The sequence below is a fragment of the Meleagris gallopavo genome, chromosome 1 (assembly GCF_000146605.3).
Source record: "Meleagris gallopavo isolate NT-WF06-2002-E0010 breed Aviagen turkey brand Nicholas breeding stock chromosome 1, Turkey_5.1, whole genome shotgun sequence".
Taxonomy (NCBI): Eukaryota; Metazoa; Chordata; class Aves; order Galliformes; family Phasianidae; genus Meleagris; species Meleagris gallopavo.
In genome coordinates this window covers 26,473,202-26,491,727 of record NC_015011.2, presented here as the reverse complement: position 1 = coordinate 26,491,727, position 18,526 = coordinate 26,473,202, and the positions used below count along the sequence as shown (strand labels likewise).

At 35.8% G+C, this 18,526-nt stretch overlaps 1 protein-coding gene across 1 annotated transcript in view; it reads right to left on the bottom strand.

The window, feature by feature from the left end:
• DOCK4 (dedicator of cytokinesis 4) overlaps nucleotides 1–18,526 on the bottom strand; it is a 176,247-nt gene that overhangs the window by 51,198 nt on the left and 106,523 nt on the right. Inside the window, 3 exon segments of the mRNA XM_031552130.1 lie at nucleotides 4,787–4,881; nucleotides 12,655–12,753; nucleotides 16,976–17,110. Of these exon segments, the coding sequence (XP_031407990.1) occupies nucleotides 4,787–4,881; nucleotides 12,655–12,753; nucleotides 16,976–17,110 (329 nt within the window).

Genomic DNA, 18,526 nt, shown 5'->3' with positions numbered 1-18,526 from the left:
AAAAAAAGAAGAAAAAGTAGATTCTATAAAGAAAAGAATTTAAAAATGCACAAATTAAGGACAGCAACCTGAGGACAGATGAACAGCTGAGTGATCCAGTACAATATTCACATCCCAAGTTGCTCCCCAGCCAACAATTTCAAAATAGCACACATTTATTTCAAATCTAATTGAGTATCTATCGAGAAAACATTGAGCTTGAGACAAACTTTCCTTTCTTCCTGCCATAAATTTGTTCACTGTTTTACATGAGAAAACATCTGCTTGTAGCTATTACATTATTCAGGGCTCATACACAGAATGCTAACCCAAGGCCTGGTCAGGACACTTCTGTCAGAGTGACTTCTCCATCCAATTATTTCTATAGCAAGATTTTTCAGTAGTCCACAGCAGTTCCTATAAGTTCAAGAATTGGTTTGGCACTTGGACTGTGCTCTGACAACTTGAATTTGCTTGGGCAGCCAATTGTAGAAAACAAAAGGTTTCTTTTTCCATTCTGGTAAGGGGCAGATATAGAACACAGACATTTATCCTTCACTTTCAAAAATCTTTCAAAGCACAGAGATGTTCAAAAAGAAGAAATTGTCTTTCACATTTCAAAAATTAACCATATGAACAGAGATTCACTTCTGTGTATACACCTTCCACTGTATCTATACATCTATGTGCACATACACTCTGTGACAGACTGAACGGTGCAGATGAATTTTTACACCTTCAGTTGAAAGCAATTGTTTGTATTACATACAACCAGGAATGCTGTTGGCAACACAGTATATTACATTAAAGCAAGAATTTTTGTTCAGCGTAGGAATCTCAAACTCCCACACCATGGGAGCTAACAGGATTCTTCAAAGCAGTCATAATGATGAAACTAATGCTAATTTGTTGTCATGATTCCTTTATGGCATTCTGTTTGAATATTTTTAAATAATAATAGTCATGTCTTCCAGTTGTCATTGAATTGGATAACCAAAAAGACTTTCTATTTAAAGTCAATATGCCAAACTGTCAGCAGATGCATTTGTAATTTTATTATAAATAACACATTAGAGTAAATCTTACTCTACAGATCAATGATTTTTCTATAATCATATACATGCATTCATTTTGTATGCTCATAGAATTTGAAGTGAGAATTGGGAGATCTAGCATCTCTACCATTCAGGAAAATGCTCTAAGTATATACATTAGTTAGTTAATCACACACAAATCTTTAAACAAAAACTTCTTCAATAGCAAGGGAACTGACAAATTAATTCCTTGTTACATAATATGTAGGTGCATATGTTACAAATATCAGACTTACTCAGCAAGCCATAGGAATCTCACTTTCCTTTCTGCTAGCCTTCTCAATTGTTAACGAAACATGGCATATCTGGAGTTTAGCTGAGTCTGTTCAGTGCTCTCAAAAGATGCCAGGGAACTAAAGCATTTGACAAGTGGTTCTTCTCCTATACTAAGGGAAAACTAAGGGAATAACCATTACCCTGTTATGTCCAGTGGAGAGAGACATTATGAAGGTGTTATGCAAAAGCTTCAATTTTAGTCCAGCCCAACTTACTGCCTAGATCACGTAGAAAGTAGCTCTATTCCATAATGAAACAAATGAAGAAGAAATGAAGATGGTATTTTCTTTAAAATATATTAAAAACAATTAGTCACTCACCACAGAAATTCCTTTTACAAATATTAGATAGCCATAAATAATCATTTTGCTTTGCTGAATGTATCCTGATTAGCTCAACAGAGATGGTGCATGGTTGTGTTTTAAACAGAGTTAATTTCCGTCTCATTGCTCAACTAGTAGAAGTTAATAAACATAAGGGATTTGTTGCATGTATTTCTCCTTACCCCACAGAACACAACTCAAATAAAGAACCATTTGTCTGATTTAGTGCTATGTCTGTCTTTTTGTATGTTACTTTGTTTCTCAAATTTTAGAAGAAGTCACATGGTGATTCTCCAATGCTAGTCATTACTGTTTTTTCATCATGGGTATTCAGACATTCAGAATTACAGACCATGAGTGCTGCATCATCATAACGTATTCTAATTTCTGGATAGATCCAAATTTGTCTTCTTAGCTCACAGTACTTTCTCTTCTGTTTTATCTCAGACAGCATCCAAGTATCAGATGCTACATAATTACTGAAAATACTGCAACAAGAAATAAAAAATTCTAGAAGCAAGAGAACAGCAATATTTTTTAATATAATTATTATATATTGAAATACTCTGATGGCTTTTAAATCTAAAAATCTTTCAGGTAAATGAAGTTCTGCATTTATAAATAAGAGACCAAGTGAAAACTTTTTCCCCCTTCAAGAAAAGCTTATTACCCGATTATATCCTTTCTAGGACTCATTATTTTTCCTAGGCTCAGACAGGCTAAATCTCTCTTCCTGTAAATACCAGACAGATTGAATATTTATATGACTCTGGGGAGTGGGGAGAAAAGGCAGTGCTGCTGGTGATACAGCTGCAGTGATGGGGGAAGCTCCCAAGATACGCGCTGCCTTCAGACCAGTGCCTGCTTCTCGGGCTGGAGCCCAGGCAGGTGAGAAGGCGGCTGTGTGACACAGGAAGCATGACAGCAATTTTATTCCTGGGAAGAAAGAGTGAGAAAACAGCCAAATTTTTAAATGAATTACTTGATTATGCTCTTAAAAAGATGGGCTACACCTTCTCCTCATAGACATGAAGTTCAAGAAGTTTTGCATTCAAGCACAAACTGACTCAGATCACTGGAAGTATTCTGGCTCTGCAAGCAATGTTAGAGGAGAACAGCTCAAGTGTGCTTCTATCCTTGGTGCAGGCAGTGCCATAACCTCTCATCCTGCCTCTGGGATCTTCCCTTCCTACTGAAAGACTTTGGGTTGGGAAAATCTCAGCAAAGCTATCACTTTCATGTCTCTTTGCTTTTGAATTCCTCTGGGAAGATGAAGGAAGGCAGCCTCCAAAATGGCAGTAGGGAAATAAGTGAAAGAAAGGCATTCACATTCAGAAAAACTAGTCCTGAAAAACTCTGTCCGCAGCTAGGAGGTGGATTTTCTCTTCTGCTCTCTCAAAAGGAAACAGAAATTAAGCCAATGACATAAAAAATGCTAATGATGATTCTTCAGTTTGCAAACAGATTTTTTAGTACTCCAAACACCCGACCAACACTCTTTCACAACACAAAGCATAATTTCTTCCACAAAGAAGCATATACCTAGGAAATAAAATCATTAAATGCTAATTTGTAAATACGTGTTTACATAATATTTGCTGCAAGTAAGGTTTATGCAATTGCACATATATACGGTCAGTTTGCCAAATTCTGTCTGTCTTCCATGCCTGACAGAAGTGCATAGTTTGAGCCACAGTTTGACCAGAGATGGTCAAAACCAACTGACAGGGATTAATAAAAGATGTTTGATGCTAACCAGAATACAAATGCAAGCACATTCTTTTGCAGAACTTGACAACAACATCTTTAGCATATCTGAACACCACCAGTCCAAGAAACACGCATCAAGGTCATTCCTAAATCTTAGTTTTGTACATGTCAGCTGTTGCAAAGCCATCTGCCAAGCCAGCTGTTTCTGGAATATGTAACAACTTCTTAGACGATATGCTTAGTCTAAGAATACCTATGTTTTTCCCTCCTTCCTGTATATCTCAATTCATATCTTAAGCATGATTACCGGATGCGTCATATCCATTCTCTGACTATTAACGTTTTTTCACTAAAATTCAAATCAGGTAAGATTAGTATTACTGAATTATTTAATAAAAATGAGCAAAAATGTTATTTTATCAAGTCATGATACAGTTCAAACAAATACTGCGATGTTTTTATGTCCACGCATTCACACAACATTCATCAGGATCATAATTTTGCCAAATTTAACTGCTATCATTAGATTGTTCTTAGTTGTCTGCATAGCACTATGAATTCAAATTCCTTTAGGTGCTGGTAAGTGCAATGCAGACTAAAAACCAATTCAACAGGCATTGTTTTTCATGTAAATCCTGAAGTCTAGATTCCTCTGTCTGCTCAATGTAACTCCCCTCTTCTGCTGACTCCAATGGTTAGATAATTCTGTTGACTGGTCAGCTGGCTTATCTGATCAAAACTTAAGCCTACACAGAAGGATAGCTGGTGACATTGATGAAATAGAATTCAGTTGTTTTAGACCTACTGTAATGACTTCTCAGAAATGCTGGGAACCTGTTTCTGTAAAAATAAGGCCAGAGCACAGAAAGAATGGCTCAAGGGCCATCCCAATATTTCAGACTATCAGAGGGGAATTTCTAGAGCCCCATGCTAATGTTCCCTGTGTTGATTTGTGATTTTCAATCTGTGATTTTTCTCTAAATATGCAGAGACACTGTTAATGATGTTATAGCAGACAACTTATTCTGGAGAGCAAAGAGATATCTACTAACTCAGCATTTCAACAGTCAGATTTGAAATGAACTTCCGTTGAGATTTGTCATTTGGTATGTGGAAAACAAAACTGCTGATGCTTAGCATCTTCAATCTGTAAAAGTGTTTCTGAGTTTCCAGTTATGTGTGCTTACTGAAATACAGAGTATATGAAATACAGAGCATATGATTATTATAAATTTGTTATGTAAAATAAGTGCAGCAATTTAAAAACTTAAATCAAATCTTAAACTCAGAAATGAAAAATTGCAGCCAACATTATAAGCCGTATTTTGCTTATTTTATTATATGCATACTGTAACTGTATTTATTTACATCGTGATCTTCACACACTTTTATGCAATGTCTTACTTGTTCGCAACCAATCGCATCACTGTCCAGTCTTTGGGAAACATCTCTGGTCGTATCAGTATCCGAAATACAGTGAAAATCTGTAGCAGGAAATCCTTTGGAAAGAAAAGAAGTGGTCTTATGGCTTTGGTGCTTTATAAAGAGCAGTGAGCTTTAGAAATATTTTAGTCAGAGCCAAAAAAATATCATTATAGTATTAGCAGAATAGAAATGCAACCCTGAAACCCTGAACGTTTATTTTCAACATAGATCTACCCCAGAATATTTTTTTTCATTTTTTTATTCCCCAAGAAAGCTTCAAATAGCAATTACATTCATTTTTTTCTTAAGAAGAGGAAAATAACTTAATCTGCTACTTGAATGACAGCAATACATGCAATAAAGATGCATTTGGTTTCCACCCATACACTTCCACAAATGTGATCCCAAGAACACTTCGCAAATCAAAAAAGCACTTTACAAACACCACAGAATTCTGAATACCTCCTTAATCATGTCAGGTTTTCATCACATTCAAGACTTATTCTAAAAGAGGTATTATTTGGTAGGAAAGAAAGAGAATGTAAGGACAACTGTAACACTGGGTTTGCAAATACTGGTAAAGTCAACAGCTGTGTTCAGACCCCTGAACTGTTATTGCAGCTGCCTGTCTGTATACAGATCACTTAACCTCCCTGCCTTTTCTGTTCAATCTATAAAAATATTGAATGTATGTGAGCTACTCTGAGTTTAGAAAGCACTGTTTACAAGCTTAGTGTTATCATCTCCTGTCATTTAACTCACTAGTACACAACTAAATTAAACTATTCTTCCCAGAACAAGGTTTTTCAGATTTTCCTTTGATAAGTAAAACTATAAATACATTAATATTTCTAATGGTTGATCTTGATTGTGTATAATATTGTCTACAAATTTTTAGTAAGTCAAATGGAGCTTTTAATATCATGAGAAGAATGAGGCAAGTGATACAATTCACCTAACACAATCAGTGTTGCATCTGACCTTGAAATGTTTCATATTGATTCTGCTAACATCACTTGCAGAGACAGACCTTGAAACAGGGATGAGATGAAGACACAGCCAGAGGATATCAAATAATTCTGAACACCAGAATATATTCTCAAGTACATTTACCAAAGTGTAGATGGGTATTGCATAACAGATGTCTTTCATTAGAAAATCACTGTAAAGGGGGATGAATGCAGGCGCTGGGAAAGGCAGCTGAGATCCCAGCACCCACCCACCAGAGAAGATTACATAAAAGAGACAACCTGTTTTCTGAGTAAGTTGCCAAAAATTTCTCTGTATAAGAGAGTATAAATGTGATTCAGTGCAGATAATACAGTGTTTGAATGCAGGTGACCAGCCTTACAAATAAACAAGTAGCTTCATAAACAACAGATTTATCCCAGCCTGCCTAAATATAGTTTTCCACCTTATTAAATTTCAGTACTTTATCATCTCCTTTTTTCCTTTAGGGTTTACCTCCATTCCCTTTGCAGTAACTTCTGCAGTTCTGTGCCATTATCACAACAATATGGCAATGCCCCAAATGCTGCTGTTTGTCACCTCACAGTAATTCCCCCATTCTTCCACACTGTCTACTGTCCAGACACAATACACGTTACTGCTGTTACAGAGCTACTGAATGGCTGCCGACCTGAAAAGACCAAATGGTTGCTGTTGGGAAACCAAAGAATCATAGAATCAGCAAGGTTGGAAAAGACCTCTAAGATCATTTAGTCCAACCATTCACCTATCACCAATATTTCTCCACTAAATCATGTCTCTTAGTACATCTAAACTTTTATTGAACACCTCCAGGGAGGTGACTCAACCACATCCTTGGACAGCCTTCTCCAGTGCCTCAGCACTCCTTCAGAGAAGAAATTTTTCTAATATCCAACCTGAACCTTTCCTGGCATAATATGAGGCCATTCCCTCTATCCCTATCCCCTATCCCCTACCCCTAGTCATGTGGAAAAAGAGGCCGAACCCCACCTCACCACAACCTCCTTTCAAGGCAGTTGTAGAGAATGATAAGTTCTCCCCTGAGCCTCCTCTTCTCCAAACCGAACAATCCCAGTTCCCTCAGCTGCTCTTCATGAGACTTGTGATGCAGCCCCCTCACTAGCTTTGTTGCCCTTTCCTGGACATGCTCCAGAGTCTCAATATCTTTCCTGTAGTGGGGGACTGAAAACTGAACACAGTACGCAAGATGCAGCCTCACCAGAGCTGAGTACAAGGGAACAATCACCTCCCTGCTCCTACTGACTGCACTATTTCTTATACGAGCCAGGATGCCATTGGCCTTCTTGTCTACTTGGGCACACTGGGTCATGTTCAACCACATGTCAATGCAATCCCCAGGTCCATTTCCTCAACACGGTCTTCCAATCACTCTGCCCTACCTGTAGCATCATGTGAGGTTGTTGTGGCTAAAGTGCAGGATCTGGCACTTCACTTCCTTGGCCTCAGTGCAGCTATCCAGCCTGTCCAGATCCCTACGAAGACCTTTCCTACTCTCAGGCAGATCAACGCTTCCTCTCAGTTTCGTGTCATCTGCAAACATACTGAGGGTGCTCTCAATCCCCTCATTCAGGTCAACAATAAAGATATTAAAAAGGGCAGACCCCAGTACTGTCCCCTGGAGAACACCACTGAATGGTTTAAACTTAAAACCCCACATGTGCAGAGGTGTAAACTTAGTGCCTTTGAGACCCAACAGGCCAGTGCCAAAGCCTGCTGAAATTCATAGGCTTTTTAAAAGTTGTTACAGAAAGAATGACAGACGGAAAGGAATATCACATATGCTTCATTTCTTTAGGCAGCTAGGTTAAGAACAGAATAAGCTTTTTATTCCAGGGAAGCTCAAAAACAAAGTAAATGTAGGCATTGGTGTTTTATTTTGAATTAGGAACATTAGGCCATTGTTTTCTCGTATTAACAGAACCTGAGTCATCAGTTCAGTGATATGTGATTTATTAGATATAAAATAAGTATTTGAAAAGCCCAAGATTGAAGATTTGTCTATATTACAATAAGTATGTAAAAAACGTAACAAACATAATCTAGCACAATTCAAGGCTTAAATATAACTGACTGAAAATTCCTAATATTTAGAAAAGAATAGCTTTAGCAAGATTTGCAAGACACAACTATTAAATTTCTACTAACATAATTAAGATTAATAATTAATAATTAAAACTCTCATGATTAAGTTTGTGCATATTTGGTAATACATTTCTCAAGGAATCCATTATAAGCACTAAAATTACCAAACAAAAAAATGCGAGTTGACTAGCCTAACACTTTACCAGTCATAGAATGTTACTTACATAGGCTTAGATTGGAAGGGACCTTAAGGATCAACTACTTCCAACCCCTCTACCATAGGCAGAGTTGCCACACACTAGGATCAAGCTGCCCAGGCCTCCATCCAACCTGGCCTTGAACACTTCTGGAGATGGGGCATTCACAGTTTTTCTGGGCAACTATTCCAGTCCCTCATCACCCTCCGAGTAAAGAAGTTCCTTCTATCATCTAATTTAAATATCTCATCTTTCAGTTTAAAGCAATTTCAGTTTCCTGTGTGATAAAATTATGAATCTGTGATTCATTCTCACTGTGATTCAGTGAGAAGCACTGCCTTCTGAGAGACCAGAAACTATTTATTAAGTTAATCAACAACAATTTTTGAATTTCTTTTACATTTATCTACATAATACACACAAAATCTTCTTTAAAGTAGGTCAGACTCCACACTGTATTTCTCATGATAAATCTGTATTAGCATTTCAGTTTGGGACAGTCCAGCTAATTGCTTGATCCTCAGTGTCTTGGTTTGCACTGCAGTTATAAAGTTCTTTCTTATCAGGTCTTTGTACAGCATCCTAGAGATTTTTGCAGAGTGCCAAGAACCTACAAGGAAGACGGTTTGACAGCTGTCTCTGCCAGGAAAACATATCCATCCAGATTTGTTCCCCAGATCTCTCCTTCACTGCGTCTGCCTACATCATAAGCCACCCAAATATTTGATTTAGAGCTATCTGCTCCAGCACCAATCCTTTTAGAAGTCCCACAGTGTGTACGTGCATGCATGAGTGGATACATTTGCATAGCAGCGGAAGAATGGTGGCTAGTTCTGAGCTTCTTCACCAGAGACATTCCCCATGCTAGCCAACCCCACAGCCTTTGTCCCAGCAGCCTCTAGAGAACAGCGTAATAAATTGCACTTGGTGTTAGGCTTTGGCACCTGTCGTACCCTGCTTGGGTTCCTTTTCTGGAATAAAGGGAACAAAGAGCAGGTAAAGTTCGCACAGAGCCCCAAGAAAATATGATCTTTTCCTCCATTAGTTCTCTCCTATATATCTATTCTGATACGTTATCTAGTGTATCTATCCGCTATCCAGTAGCGGATAAAGATTAGGCCTGACAGGTTTTAACCCGATAACTGAAAAACCACTCATATTAACCAAAGCCATTTTGCTGTGGTCAAAGCTGCATTATGCTAACATATACTATTTTCTCATTCACTTTCCTACTTCTCACCTCCTATTTATAATTTCCTCTGTTAACTTTTGTCATAAACTAGATCTGAGCTTTTTTGTGGCAACAAATATATCCGCCTACAAGGGAGCTCTGTTATGTAAATTGCTATAAAATATATTTACGAGAAGAAGATGATATTTTGTGGTAAGCAAAATGAGCGTATCTTTAAAATAATACCAAAATATAAACAAAAGGAATCATTTAAAATTACTGCCTTATTAAATTAGATGTTTCAAAAAAAGAATGAAATACAGTCTCTGGTGCTGCCACTCAGTCATTAATCTCCTGACATCTCTTTCTTACTTCATTTGCATATTTTTAAATATAAAAATGCTTTTTCCATCTTCTACTTTCTGTGGAAAATAAATGACTCTCCTGAAGATGTGACTAAAATAAAAATAGTCATTGTGTCAATTACTTAAAGTAAATATATTTCAAAAATAGAAAAAAACTTTCAATAAACTACCACTTATTTAAAGCATCACTCAGATGTCTGTCATATAAAAAGATGTAGATATAAGTGTCATTTTTGAATTGATGTAATTCCTTCAAACTCCATTTTGCTATACTGTGTTGAGCAAACTAGAAATGGTCTGTAATAATTTGGTATAAACTGTTCTCAAGAAGAACTGAAGATATCTTTTGATAGGATAAATGACAACCATTTTCTTTTTCACAAGTACCTACATGACTGAATTTTTGTTTGGAGAAGTGATTTGATGGAGATAATTTTTGAATAGTAGCACAAATGCTGTGCAAACACGCATTCATGCAAGCACTAGATATAATTACTTTGAGAATTAGTCAAAGAAAGAAGAAATACCTTGTGAAATCACTGCCCAATCATTCAGAATAGAGGGATGCCTATAAACAGAAGTAATCAAAGCAAAAAAAGCACAACAGATAGCAATTCAAAGCCCTGGGTCACATTCAGACAATTCATTTGCAAACTCTGCATTATATCTGTAATTTGCAATGCAGCTTAGAGAAGATCCAATCCAATTTGATATAACTGATCAAAACTGGCGCAAAAAGAGGATTCAAAACTGCAACAAGTTGATGCTAGTTACCACTTATGCTTAAATCCCAAAATATGTACTAGCAACAAGAATAATAACTATGATTACTATTTCAATCTCTAAAACCATCTCCAATAAAAATGTCTTATCACAAGTATTTACACCCTAAATCTTATTTTACTCATCTTGATGTCAGTTCCTAAAGAGCATACCTTAAAGCAGTATAAAGTACAGAAGAATTTCCATGCTTGGCAAACAAAGCGAAGTACAGAGGCAAGTGGCAAGGCTGTTTAAGACAGCCTAAGAAATACAGTCACTTCATGATTAACAGCAGTGTCAGATAAACGCATTAGCTCTCATCTTTCCCTCTTCCTGTTATTCACATTTCAATGATATTTGATATTTCCAAGTTAACAAAAAATCTACTTCTTATATTACTTAAGATTCAAAAGAGGAGTGCCAGAATTAATTATGATCAAACATATTGCCACTTAATCACTGGTGGAATTGATGCTGATTTGATGAGATCAGAATGGAAATAATAAACTCTGGACTCAAACTCTTACAACCTCTATTTTGACAGCTGATGGCACTAGCTATAGCTACTTTCCAAATGTCTTTGTATAATAATAGCATATGTATGTGTAGTGAATATAAATGTGCCACCAATCAAACACCATTCAAGCAATAATTCTAGAGATTTTCGTGTTCTAGAATCACAGAAATCTCAATAAACACTGTACTTCACGGATATACCAAACATAGAAATCAAGTTTGAAACATCCAGCAAACATAAAAATCTAAGCCTAAGAATATATATCGTCTCAGAATTCAAACAGCAGGGAAAATATTTTCAATTAAAAAATGTGTAGGTTCCACAACATATATGAATAATTAGCTAATGGTTAGGTAATTACCTCTGCCGTGTGAAAACAGATGTTTGTTTTACTGTTACAGTAGTAATAGTATAAAAATGTCCCCCCAGTTTAACTTCTGGGTAGAAGATTTTTTGTTGTTGTTTTTAATAGGAGAAGAGGGAATAGGTTTAAGAGAAAGGGAAATTTAGGTTAGAAGTTAAGAAAAAATTCTTTACTCATAAGTTGTGAGGAACTGAAACATGTTGCCCAGAGAAGTTGTGGATGGCCCATCCCTGGAGGGCCAAGGCCAGGCTGGATGGGGCTCTGGGCAGCCTGATCTATTCAATGGGAGGTGACCCTGTCCATGGCAGAGGGAAAGAGCTCAATGATCTTTAAGGATGATTCCAACCTAAGCCATTCTACAATTCTATGGTAGTAATTTTTCCTCATGATAGAAATAACTTTTTCAGCAGTACTTTTTTCTATCTTTCAAACTCAATATGATTATGTTACTACAAAGAAAAGGCACTAATGAACGGTATTTGCTCTTCAGAACAGCTCCCAGCAACTATCAGCAGTTTGAGAAAATCTGGAATTGCACCGTCACTATGCTTCCAGTGTCAGTCATACTTGAGTTTATAAATCATAACTTCCAAAGTAACATCAAAAAACTATACCATCACACTGTAATGTCATGACTTACCTATTTGGGTCATTGCCTGAATAAGATTTATTATATAGACCAAATGTGGTTCTATAATAGTTTCTCAGGGTTTAGCAGAGTAGAAACCTTGGTGTTATGTCTTTATGCAAGTAACCTTAACCTTGCCTTTTCTTTCTTTTTCTTTTTTTCCTCTTTAATCTATCCTCCTCTTCCAAAAAGGAATTAAAAATAATGAATCTCCATGAACCCGTTAAGTTCATCAATAAAATTGGTACAAGCTGCCCTGAAAAAGTTCTGCAGCTACTCTCTTTCATAATCAAACAGAAAGACATTACAATATGCCAATGGACCTGCTATGCTGTTAAGAAAAGTAGAGAGTTTTTTGAATATGCATTTCTCAAACTGTATGCTTGCCACTGCCATATATAAATAAATGAATAAATAAGAGAAACAAATAACTGGATATCAGAAAGAATCAAGCAGAGCTATGTAACATTAGACTGCCAACATCTATAAAACAAGATCTGAGGTTAAGTTTTTTTTGCTTTAAAACAATTATACGAGCAATAGAATCTTAGCCTCATAACAAGAGTTGACCTCAGTACATACGGAAATCTGGGTAAAAGTTAGCTAATCTATAAAACAGATTGCATTTAAATATGTTTCATCAAAGCACAGAAGAATCTGAAAGGGAGAAATCTAAAAGAGAATCTAATTAGAGAAACTATTACATCAAATGGAGACTTGAACAAGCAGAAAAACATTCCTGTTACTTACTCTCAGGTCGTCCTTTGTATTGAAACTATCAAGAAGCTGTTGATAATGTCTATCGGTCATTTGTCGCAAGAGTGACAGCAAACAGGAGACAAACTCCCCCTGTTAAGATACAGTCATGAAGAGAAGCATTGAAGATTATAAGGTCTTCCATACTTGTGCTTAAACTGTCATATCATAAGCATTTTAATTAATTTAAAAATATGACAGAAATTAATTATACAATTAGAAAACATTATTTCATATTTAATGAAAATACATTAATTTAGCTAAGAACATCCTTCCCATTTAAAGAATTAATTTCCCCTCAAAGCAGTTCACTTGCTCAGCAAAATCTATTTGAAATTGTTCCCAAAAAGCTAAAGCAATAGAAGTTTGATTTGCCATTTGTTTCTTTTGTATTTATATTTAAACAGATTATTAAGATTGCTAAAATTGCAACCTCTTAATCAACTCGGTTTTGAAGGAAAATATAAATATTTTGCAGCAATTCTGGGAAGAGTCCTATTGTTTTCCTTTAAGAAAGAAACAGCAGGGAATTTTTCGAAATTAAAATATCATATTTGTTTAAAAGAAAACTCATTAATAGGACTGGAGAAAAACTGTGTTGACTTCTGGACTCCCTCTACAGCATGTCTCAAACTCCAGGAAAGGTATGCTCCAGGTTGTAGCCAAGGAACTTGTGGGCTGCTCTACAGATTTCTCCCTGCCTCTGCAGATGCACATCCTGGATGTCCCCTGAACAGCACGGGGTACAGGAATAAAAAAGTAGAGAACTGCTCTGAGTTTCTCCAGTGAACAATCAAATAAGCAAGATTATTACGGAAGGAATAGGTTCTCCCTCTCTTTGCCATCTGCTTCTTCTCTTTTGGCCTGGGAAGAAACAGTGAATAGTATCAATATGGTCCAACTGCAGAGTGGATGAAGACAGGAAAGAGTGAAAGATCTAGACCACATCTCAATGCTGTAAGAGGGTAATTCTGGTATCATGTATGCTTGTTCAAAAATAGGAAACACATTTCAGGCCCCTATCCACCAGAAATGGGAAACAAGACAGGAAGAACAGGTATAATTACATTACTTAAAATGCTGCCTTTCACTAGTTTTTAAAGCAAAATTTAGCAACAATTTTCCCAATCTTGCACTAAAAGCATAATGTAACATTAAAAAAAAAAAAGGGAATATATCTTCACAGGAATGGCTGATGAAGCTTTTACACTTGAAGGGCTAATACACTTGTGATTATACCTGATATACCTGAGGATGTGTGAGGGGCTTGCTTTAACACACAACATAGTGGTAAAATAATAATTATGCCTTGCTCATAGTAAGATTCTGCACAGAAATAATGCTCACAAATTCTGTAAAACCACTGTTGATTGTGAACACAACTTTCTCAAAACAATATCCAAAGTCTACAAAGTTAACCTTTAAGGTCTAGGCATAGCCACCAAGGCTACAGCTGTTATTTTGTTTATATCCATAAGGTATTTGAAAATCTATTTTCTATTTCAGAGATTCTTTTCAGAGATCAGAAAGACTTCAGTCTTTTATCATTATTTTTCTGTAGTTGCAATTTCATTGTATCTAGTCTCAATATGATTTTGATCATGCCAGGTAATATAAGTTAGGTTCAACTAAACATATTTTGTTAAGATTTCTTCCAAGGCTAGCCACAGAATAACTACTCGTGCCATATGTTAGCAGTGCACAGAAGCAAACTTCACACATAAAATCATCATGATAACAACGATGAGGACCATATTCCAGTGTCCTAAGTCAAGCCAAATCACACAGCCAATTCACTTAGGTAGAACCTATGAGTAATTTTCTACGTCTCATTGAACAAATATAAATATTAAAATACATGACGCTAACAATTAAATTGCAATTTATGTTCTCAGGTTCTAAACTTCCAAGATTTCATATAAAAAAAAGACTCTAGTTGGTTTTCTCTCTGCTACCTCCTTATATGCAGCCTCATTTTTCTTAACCTAAACATCTAAATCACTGGCATCCTAAATGAACTGAAGTATAAGTTGCACTTTCACCTCTGCATTTATTTCAATGTTAGTTAGTACAGAAGCTGTAACACTGAGCCCCTCCCCAGGTTCCCTCCCAAGACATGTTTAATTTGTGCTCAGTTTGAAGCATCACATCCATCCAGCTTGCTACAAATGGAAACAATACCAAAGTATCAAAACTATCTGAGACAAAAAAAAAAAGAAAAATGTGTAGCCATGAAACCACACAGTCAGCTTGCTGATGACCGATTTTATGCTGCTTCCCTGTAAACTGCAAAGGAGTGGTGACACATGGGGCTAGAAAATCACAACATGATGTGTTGACTACATTCCAACTATATCTGATGAAAAAAAGTTTGATAGAGTTTTATCCTGTATACTGACATAATACATCTCTCAAAGACTATTTATAATATGTGGAGCTTGAAATAATGGTAACATACTGGAACAGACTCTACTGTGGTACTCCTGTACTTTATCATACTTGCTCTACAAATAGTTCCAAGAATCTGGCTCAGTGTGTTGCCATAAATCCATACGGCATGATGTTTCTACATAAATGCATATAATCGCCTTATGCTGTGCCATGAGTCACTTCCACATTAAGTATTCTTTCAGATGCCTATGGTAACAATGACATGGCTTTCCTTGTGGACAAGAAGAAAAAATTGAAACTTCAAAGTAGTTTCAGTCTAAGTTTTTGATACCTTGAAAAAATTAGACTGTCATGATGTTTTACAAAAACTTAACCCGAAAGCAAGTGGATGTATAAGAAAAAAACAATTATCTCAGGACTTTGTAGCACTAGGACTTTAATACTCAACTGCTCCTTCAGCTGAGATTTCTAGTAATGGTCTGATAGAGAACTGTATAATCCTTAGAGTTGGAAAGGACCTTAAAGGTCAACTAGTCCAACCCTTCTGCAATGAACAGGGACACCTACAGCTAGATCAGGTTGCTTGGAGCCTGATCTGGAAGTTAATTTTTTTTATTTTATTTTATTAAGCAATAAGGATTGTTCAGTTTGAGTAATAGGACCTATAGATATAAATCAATTATATAACATTAATTTAGCCTTAATGATTTTGCAAGGTGTATGCAAGTTTGACTTTAAAGCAAGACAATGTACAAGGAAAGTAATGAGAGAGTAAAACAAAAGATAAAAAAGATTCTGCCACACATTACATTTGTAATTTTATAATTTACAAGGAAAAAAAGAAAAAAAACCTCTTAGATGTATACTCCCGCTGAAACACAGTGATTAAAGCATGGTGTTATCCTTCTACAGAACTTGGTCAGCTCCATAAACACTTTAAGTAATGTTTGTTCTTTGTCAGAAAGTAAACAAAACAGAAAAGGCAACAATGCATTTCTTTCACAGTCATTAAACTTTTTGAAATGTTTGATCTCAGAGGAAATTCTAGTTTGAAAAGCAACTGTGTATTTGTTTACAAAAAATGTTACAATGTAAAATCAGGTAATTAATTAAATGCACAATGAGATGGCAAATCACAAGACCTATTATGTTCCATACACAAAATATTAAGCCCTCAACTCATACTGGAATCACATCCCCACGTGCCATATTGGAACAGATTCGCCTTTCAAAAGCAAACTTACTGAATCTTACTGAAAGCAAAACAAAATAACATTTAATTTTGTTTCACTCAATGATTAGCTTTCTTGTAAATGCTTCAATTTCAACCTTCCAATTTGCCTGGCTTGTTATATCATATTAACCAAAATATCATTTGTTAATCTTCTAAATCCATCTTCTGTGCTCTACTTCACGTGAGTGAAATGAAGCTCAAATGCTCAGCCCAGAAAACAACAAAATAACTTTCAATTAATAAATCTGAATTCGTACAGGCTAGCACCACATATTTTGGAGGTACATTCAGAGCTGATTCATCATCTAAAAAATACATGCATTTTAGGAAGTAAATGTTATTAGCTGACACTTTTCCACTTTCAGGAAATCAAATTCAGTGGGAGATTCAGAAAGCTATTAAAAATGTCAACAAATGAAACACAGTGCAATAGTTAATTTTCCCAAACAACCTCAAAAGTAACTTCTTTTTAGTGTCAAAATACATAAATAAATATAATATAAAATATTAGCATTTCCAACAAAAATGAATAAAATACAAAGAGTTTTCTTTGTTTTCCTCATTCTCTGTTTTTTACACAAAATATTACCATAGTGACATAAACACACAATTCTCATAAATGCATAAATGCAGTACTTCAGCCAATCCAACCAGTAACAACTGTGCAGTATTTCACTGTAAGGAACTTACAGTCACATCTTGAAACTGAAGGCGCATAGCAGAGCCTGATGGTTGTGGTCGGCTGGTGATCTCTAGTATCGTCCTTAACAGAATATCTAGCAGGCTGCTTACAATCACATCAATTTCTTCCAGAACAGATTTTTCCTTGGAAAATAAATAAGATACTTAAACTATAAAAACAGAAAGATGACCACAAGAATATTTCCTTTGATATGGCTTTGGAAACCAATGATAGCTTTGTTACAAATATTTCATTTGAGAAAGAAGGACTTTAAGATAAGTTAAGGACTTTAAGTTAAGATACTGTTTAATTCTACTGACGTTATCTTAACCATTTTCAATTACATCATACTGAAATACAGAGGACAGTTAAGGGGATGACTTTTAAAATGTAAACATTCATCAAATTAGCATATTCCTGTTTTCAATTAATGTTTAAAATAATATTGGTGGGTTTTTCACTGAAGCTGATAACAGGTAATGCCCATATATTTTCTGAGGAAATCAGCAAATGAGGCTTAAAGTCCAAAAAGTAGAATTAGGTTTTTAAATTTTAAACTACCACCAGGAACAAATAGATGGTACTCAACCTTCATGACCTGCTTCAACAATAAGGACCAGCTACACTGCTTTCTGTCAATTGAACAGCACAAATAAATCAGCCATTTATGTAAGACTACAGCTTGTACACAAGATCAGTGCAAAGGAGCCAAAGTGTTCATCGCCAAAATAGACCATGAATATCTTAATTAGACACAAGAAAACACTTGATGAAATCAAGTTTCCTTTTTAAATCAGACAGAAATATGTTTTCCCTGCTTCAGCAATGTTTTCTGTCTCCAAGACAGCAGACAACACCATCTTCCTCTAAGCCATTTTATCCACTGGTTAAGATGACATTTCATTGCAGAAATAAACACTTCATAATCAAATGCACACAGCCAAGCTAAAACTCAGCTGACAAACAGAATCATTCAACTCCACCGGCATCGAAGTGTAGGAGTGAGATCTTTATTTTGTTCCTCCTACACACGCTAAGCATATGATTTGTAACAAAATTCTTGTTTGAACTCAAGATGAAACTAATGTCACGGCCGTGTTCTCTGTCATTTCACATAGTGAAATTTCAAACTATTGTCAATTTTGCTATTTACGAAGGCAGGCAGCATTCAGTGTATTGAGGAATTGCTATGCCAAGGTGTGAGGATTCATGTACAAACTACTGTTAGAATGACCAACAGAAAAAAGAACAGTCTTCAACAATATCTCCATGTAAATTCAGTTGTTCCATCAACCTCTGATTTTCTGGATCATTAACAGAAAGAATGAAGTTCTGAATTGATCCACAAAAATCTTATGGCAGTCATCAAGTTGTTAAAACTCTAAGTGACTCAAAGACAATTGAAAAGAATATCTGAATGTCCTGCACACTGGAGAGAGTTTTATGCAGACATCAAATTCAGGTTGTGCACATCACTGGAATTCATGACTAGAACTTGGTGACTTCAAATGAAGGTTCTCTTAAAGTTAAGGTCAGACATACAAGCTTTTCTCTGAGTC